Source organism: Enhydra lutris, unplaced genomic scaffold (genome assembly GCF_002288905.1).
Source record: "Enhydra lutris kenyoni isolate GAN:26980312 unplaced genomic scaffold, ASM228890v2 scaffoldscaffold59, whole genome shotgun sequence".
Taxonomy (NCBI): domain Eukaryota; kingdom Metazoa; phylum Chordata; class Mammalia; order Carnivora; family Mustelidae; genus Enhydra; species Enhydra lutris.
Window position 1 is genome coordinate 12,327,683 of NW_019154143.1, and position 6,712 is coordinate 12,334,394.

The 6,712-nt window shown below is 54.8% G+C and overlaps 1 protein-coding gene across 1 annotated transcript; it reads left to right on the forward strand.

The window, feature by feature from the left end:
* The first annotated feature begins 890 nt into the window (after positions 1-890).
* On the forward strand, positions 891-6,090 carry LOC111158455 (interleukin 1 receptor antagonist). Its single transcript, XM_022520475.1, has 4 exons — positions 891-1,065; positions 2,369-2,457; positions 3,541-3,653; positions 4,797-6,090. Exons 1-4 carry the CDS (start codon positions 950-952, stop codon positions 5,007-5,009), a joined length of 531 nt encoding a protein of 176 aa, XP_022376183.1. The 5' UTR covers positions 891-949; the 3' UTR covers positions 5,010-6,090.
* Positions 6,091-6,712: the final 622 nt, after the last annotated feature.

Below are 6,712 nucleotides of genomic sequence, written 5' to 3' on the forward strand. Positions count from 1 at the left end.
CCCACTCTGGGCACTGAGGCAGAAGGGGCAGAGGCAGAGGCCCCAAGAAGTTCAAGGTCACATGGGTAGCAAATGGCAAGTGGCAGAGGTGAAATCTGGATCCATCTGTCCAAGGGTTAAGTTGACCCCATTTTCCCAAGACCATACTTTAAAGACATGGATCCCAGAGAGCGAGCTGAGGTCGAAACACCTCTCAGGAAACTGACTCCACGGCAGGGGTCAGCGGACTTCAAACCAAATGCAGCCCAAAACAACTTCATTTACAAAAACTCAAGCTGCCCTGTCCTACTCTGAAAAATGGAAATGCCCTGTTTTTGTAGATTAAGTTGTGTTAGAAGGTAACTGACTTGTCATTTACAGATCACCTATCACTGTTTAAGCAACAATAGCTGAGCTGAGAAATCATGTCAGAGACAAACCCTACAATATTTACTATCTGGTCCTTTACAGAATGTTTGCTAGTCCCTGGTCCAGAGTCCAGCACGGCTGTTCATCCTTCAAAGAACACAAAGTGTCATGAGACTGTTCTGTGTGCTGAAGGGCCCCAGCACCTGGCTTGTTAGAAAGGAGGATTTTTTTACTTAAATCTATTTTTTTTCTTAAATCTATTTTTAAAAAGGTCAACAAACAGTCTCAGGATACCTGTCAGGCCAATGAGGGAGTCAGTTTTCATCGCACTCTTCCCAGGACCTCAGTGAAGGGGAAATAGAAATCTTAATTTTGGGGAAATTGCATGGGGGAAAAGGGGAGGGAATCAGTTACGACACCCCGTTGCGACACTCAGCATGGTTGAAAGTGACAACAACAAGGGTTTCTCATTTTGGAAATATGAGGGCATTTCCGTTTCTCAGAGTAGGACAGAGCGGCTTGGGTGAGTGACTATTTTCTTTATAAGCAGCAACTCGGGGCCTGAAATGGCAGTGTCGTGTTGCCTTGCTGTGGCCGCAGAATGGACACCTGCAGGTATCCCCTCAGTTACCTGATCCCTTTCCTCCTTTTCCTGTTCCATCCAGAGACAGCCTGCCATCCCTCGGGGAAGAGACCTTGCAGGATGCAAGTCTTCAGGTAAGGCCGCCCCTGAGAAGGCATGGTGGACAGACAGGCAAATGGAGCCACTACCGGCCGTGTGGGGCCACTGGCCTCCACAGTGACTGTGATCTGAGTTTGGGCTGGAAAGGGAGGTCCGTTATTCAGGAAAGGGGAGCCACATCCGTGGTCTTCAGGGAGTGTGTCTCAGAATATCTCAGATGGGCAGAACTTGGCCAGAGGCCTGGCTGATTGTCCCGGAGACTCTGGCAACTCAGTGAGTGACAGGCGTGGAGTCATGCTGAGGCTCTTGCCTGGGCAAGGCAGCCGGAGGGAGGCCCGCTATGGGCGGTGCACAGCCTGGAGGCCCGGACTGCCGGCCAGCCTTTCGGGTCCGTGTGGACATGATGGAGGACCCCGCTCCATTGTGGCCTCAGTTTCCCCGTCTGTGACATGGGGTTAAGGATAACCCTCTGCCTGCCTTACTGGGTTGTTGTGAAGATCAAAGAGCCCCTGAGCATGACTGCAATTTAAAAAAATTGGGCCAGGAGTTTTGTGAGCTGTCACCAACATTGTAAAATTGACAGGCTATGGCTCTATCCCCATGGGCCCTCTGTCCTGTAACATCCTGGGACTAAGCCACACCAGGGTGACTTCACCCTTGAATCGAGTTTCCCTGGCTTGAGATACAGTTCGGGATTCCGTGCGTGTGTGTGTGTGTGTGTGTGCGCGCATTTCTAGACATGGGAACTTCTTCATGGGCTTTGCCTCTGCCTCCTCCTACTGACTGGGGGCTCCAGGAGATGCACCTCGAAGTCTCTAGTAGGAGACTCATCCAGGAGCTCAGAAGAATCTGGAAAGGTCCGATGCTCAACATGTGCAAAGACCTTTACATTTTGTCCAGCCATCCCTCACTGAGCTCATGAGCTCCCCAAAGTCACCCGATGTTACGGGCATTGGTTGCCACACTTCACTTGTGAGGAGATGAGGCACAGTTCCAAGGTCACACAGGTGTGCAGCAGGGCACAGAGGGCCCATGTTCAGGCTGGGGCTATGCAAGCCTGGCTCTCAGCCCTTCACCAAGGGCTCGATAGCCACATGTGGCTGGTGGCTACCATGGTAGAACGTGGGTACACTGCTTTCCAGAGGTGGCAGCTGGGCCTCCTCTTCGTCCATGTAGACCCCAGCATCTCCTGCATGCCAGGGCTGGGCTAAAGCACCACACCCGTGTCAGAAAGCTGAATGCAGGTTCAGTGAGCTCTGGGGGACACAGGAAGAGTGGGGGGCACAGGACTGGGCATACAGAGGTTGTTCACCATAGCGGGGGTCTTTTGCATTTCAGAATCTGGGATATTAACCAGAAGACCTTCTACCTGAGGAACAACCAGCTGGTCGCTGGGTACTTGCAAGGACCAAATACTAAATTGGAAGGTGAGTGGTTGCCAGGAGAGTGGATGCCGTGTGGGTCCTGGGTCACGTTGGCCTGGAGACTGTGGCTTGCTCCCCAAAATCTTCAGTTCAAAGTCCTAATTCCCGCTGGGTCTTTGTGGCTGAGTTGGAAGCTGGGGAAGGCCTGGCCACACTCGAGGGCAGCCTCAAGAGGGTAGGACGGTTATCTAGTTCTGGAGCCCCCACCTGCTGGCACGGTGTCCCAGGGCCACAGCTGGCAGGGAGAGGGCACAGAAGGCAAGGTGCTCCCTTTCCCTCCATGACTATGAAGGCTTCCATGTTCCTATGTTGTTCAGATCCTAACTACCACCCAAAACGAACGCACCACATCTAAGTCTGGGTTCTGTCCCTTATCCACGGACACCACATCAGCCATGTTCCGGTCCTTGTTCTAAACAAGCTCCATGAGCTTGGGCAGCCTTCTCCCACTCCATCCCTCAGTTTTTCCTTCAGGGAAATGAGGCCGGCATGATGGCACCATGAGAGAGTCTCTGAGCATGACCTTCCTGGGATGTTTTCACGTCCTTGTTGGCTGACTTGGTACAATGGGATGGCTCCCACCCTGCCCCGTCCCCTTGTTCTCAGCTCCCTGCCTCACCCTAAAAGAGTATGAGACTGGCCTTTCTTGTCCTTCTGTTAATTCTCCTGATGAACACGCCGAAGCACAGGAAGGCTGAGATTTTCACTGCTGTGTGGGCTCAGAGACTACCAAGGCCAAGAGGCAGGTTCAAAGTCACCCAGGTGCCTGTAGACCAAGCCCCAAGTCCCAGTGTGCTATTTTCCTGCGCCCCTGGGGACCTGGAGCACAGGTGTCCTGGGGAGAAGGAAGGACAGGAACCACACAGAGCAGAATCTAGGTGACACAGTCCTTGAAGAGTAACTCAGAGACTACTTGGTTTGATCTTCTGTTTGAATGCAGACCAGGAAGATGGGGCTTTCCTGTCCTTCTGACCTTCGGGTTTTAGTTGGTGGGTGGGCAGGGGGGAGACAGAAAAATCTGCTGGGAGAGTCTGGGCTGCCTCCTTCTCTCTCTGCAACCTGACTCTGCCTTCTGCTCTTCCCCAGAAAAGTTAGATGTGGTGCCCATCGAGCCTCATACCGTGTTCCTGGGGATCCATGGGGGGAAGCTGTGTCTGTCCTGCGTCAAGTCTGGTGATGAGACCAGGCTCCAGCTGGAGGTAAGGACCCATCTCAGATAACAACCACCCCAAACCCCATAGCTGGAACAATGGCAGTAGGCTCTTTCTCGGGACTTGGGGTTGATGAGGCAGGTGCAGCAGGCCGTGTGCTCCGCTTGGCGTAGCTCCCGACCCTCCCGCAGTGGCATCAGCGGGGAGCTGTGCTGGGGGTGGGGGTGATGATGGCTTCTCACTCCCCAGGCTGCTGTTCCACATGCTCTCGGAGCACCGAGGTCAGCGTGGGCCTCCTTACAGCATGGCTGCTGGCTTCCAAGCCAGATTATTCCACAAAGACAAGCCTCCATGTGCGAATGTGTATCAAACCCTCGCTGACATCGTTCAGCTCACATCCCATTGGCTGAAGCTAGGCGTAGGGCTAAGTCTAGTCTCGAGAAGGGAAGGGACTGGGAAGGACAGTTGCCTTGGAGGCCCTATTCTCTGTGTGCCACTCTCCTGCCCGAGGGCCCCGGACCCACTTGGACTCACCCTCTTCCAAGGAAGCGAAGCTTCAAGACCTTTCTCTTCTAAACCTTATTTACTCAAACCCACCCATTGGCATCCCATCTGGGGCCCTGTGCTCCTTGCTCCCCGCAGTGTGAATGGGAAGAGATGGCTTTGCCTCAGGGGCTTGTGGGTCAGGATCTTTACTCAGTGTGAGTGGCTGTAACTAACTGGGGCACCATCCCTTCTCCTGACCGCAGGACAGGGGCATTCTTTCAGAGGGCGACTACTCTGTGTGGAGGGGGGATGAGGAGGACGTTGTGTGTACTGTGCCGAATGTGCTGTGGTGACCTCTGCCCACCCCCCGTCTCCATGCCCTCTTGCCAGAGGCGCAGGCCAGGAGAGAACTCCCGCCTCCTTGTGCACTGCCCTCTTCTGAAGACGCCATGTGTTTACCAAACGTCCTGGCCCAAGGCTAGAGCGGCCAGATTTCCCAAAGTCAAGGCGTGACTGTGGGACAGCCTCTTTCTGTCACTGTTGTCCCAGACGGCCCAGGACACTTGGCCAGCTGCAGGGGTCCCTGGTCAGTGTTTCTCCAGCTCCTTCTCTAGGCCAGCCAGGGGCCAAGTGTAGGCAGAGGGAGGGAGGCAGCACGGGATCTCTGGGCTCCCCAGCCCTCACTGCTCCTGTCTTGGCCTCCAGGCAGTTAACATCACCGACCTGAGTAAGAACAAGGATCAAGACAAGCGTTTCACCTTCATCCTCTCGGACAGCGGCCCCACCACCCGCTTTGAGTCCGCTGCCTGCCCCGGCTGGTTCCTCTGCACAGCACTTGAGGCCGACCGGCCCGTCAGCTTCACCAACACGCCTGAAGAGGCCATGACGGTCACCAAGTTCTACTTCCAGAAGGACTAGTGGTGGGCCCAGGCCACACTTCCTCCATGCCCAGCACATTGATGACTCCAGAGACGCCTCTCCACGCTGCCCACGGCCTCCTGGCTATCGCGGGGGCTGGGAGGGGCAGCCTTGGTGGGGTGGGCCCTTGGAAGGATGGCTGAGAGCCCCCGTGACAGGACACTGTCACCAGCCCCTCAGCTAAGTGACCTCGATGCTGCCTCCATGGTAGTCTTTCTAACATGCAGCTCAAGCCACAGCCCTGCTCCAGGCCTTCCAGCCGGGCCTGTGCCTTCCGGACGGAAGCCAGGCTGCTCGGCCAGCTGGCCCTCCGCTCTGCCCGCGATGACTCCTTGTCCTCCTCCCTCGCCCTTCGCCTGTCCGTATCCCGGATCCCTCATGCCCCACGCTGCCTCCCAAACCTTGTTTTGCAAACTGAGGCTGTTCTGTGAGGAAAACTCACAGAGTCTGTGCCACAATGGAAGACAAGGATTTCCTTTTTCTTTTAAGCCAACTGCATCCATTCTGAAGGAGAGTCCTTTATTTAGAGACTGTGGCCTTTCTGGAAAGGGGGCAGGGGAGGGGGAAAGGAGCTCTCCCTTTTGGTTTCCCGGTCTTATTTTTGTAACACCCTAACCTGCAAAAATGAGAAATTAGTTTGTTATGCTGGTCCCTAGTTTTTCTCTGTCACATTCCTCAAGTCTGGCCCCCACTGCCCAGGCCCGGCACCATCTCCACTCCAGGCCTTGTACAGCGGCCCCCCACTTTTCCTCTCCCAGCCCACCCATCAGAAGCTCCCAGCTCCCAGGGTGCACAACTTGGGCTCCCCTGGGGCCAGGTCTCCTGGGAGGGAGGAATTGTTCTTGGACTATTTTAGCACTTCGGACACTCTGAGACTTGTTCAAGGACGGTTGTGCCTCCATCTGTCTCCCACCCCAGAGCCCCAGACTCTGAGCTCCTGAGAGCGGGGAGCATGATCTGGGTGGATTTCGGGCCTGGCCCTCGGCATATGCTCATTGAATGTGTGTTATGTGTGCAGAGTAAAAAGTCTGCTACTCCCTGTGACTGAAGCTCTGTTTTACAATAAAATCTTGAAAACTTACCTACTTTGCTGGCTATGTCTCTGGCCTCGCCATGTTTGGTGCGTGGAGAGCTTGGGAAACGAGGAAGCCAAGGGGCCTTTCTCACCCTGGGGGCTAGGCCTGGCTGCCTCTCTTCTGAAAATCCTTTCCTCCTTGGGCCTCACTCTCTCTGGATATGGGAGAGCGGATCTCCCTGTCAGGAAGGTGGGTAGCACCACTGTCCACAATAGCCGCCAACAGAAAACAATCTAAACACCCATCACCGAGGAATGAATACAGACATCATGTATGTTCATATAGAGCACAGAAAGCCGGTGGACGGCAGTCAGCTGCATGCCACAGGGAGGTGCACCTTGACCACATGACGCGGGCTGTGGGAGTCACAATGGGAGTCACATTAAGCACTCCTGCGGACATAAAGCTAAAACAGGACAAACTGAGCCATTGCAGGGAGGGGTATGCAGACGGGGGGTGCAAACAGAGAGAGAAGCAGGGATGGGCTGTGTCCGAAAGTGGGGCAGCTGGGTGACCCCCTGGGAGACAGAGGGTCAGATGGAAGCACCCAGAGGCTTTTAGGATCCAGACGACACTCTATCTCTTGGCTGCGGTTAGGCGGTTTTCTGGGTGTATACTATATTTCAC

What these genes read in the sequence shown, in the direction of transcription:
- LOC111158455 (XM_022520475.1), top strand. Translation starts at nt 950, where the DNA reads ATGGACACCTGCAGGTATCCCCTCAGTTACCTGATCCCTTTCCTCCTT. An exon ending in TGCAGGATGCAAGTCTTCAG is followed by an intron (nt 1,066 to 2,368) that starts GTAAGGCCGCCC and finishes TTTGCATTTCAG; the next exon opens with AATCTGGGATATTAACCAGA. An exon ending in ACCAAATACTAAATTGGAAG is followed by an intron (nt 2,458 to 3,540) that starts GTGAGTGGTTGC and finishes GCTCTTCCCCAG; the next exon opens with AAAAGTTAGATGTGGTGCCC.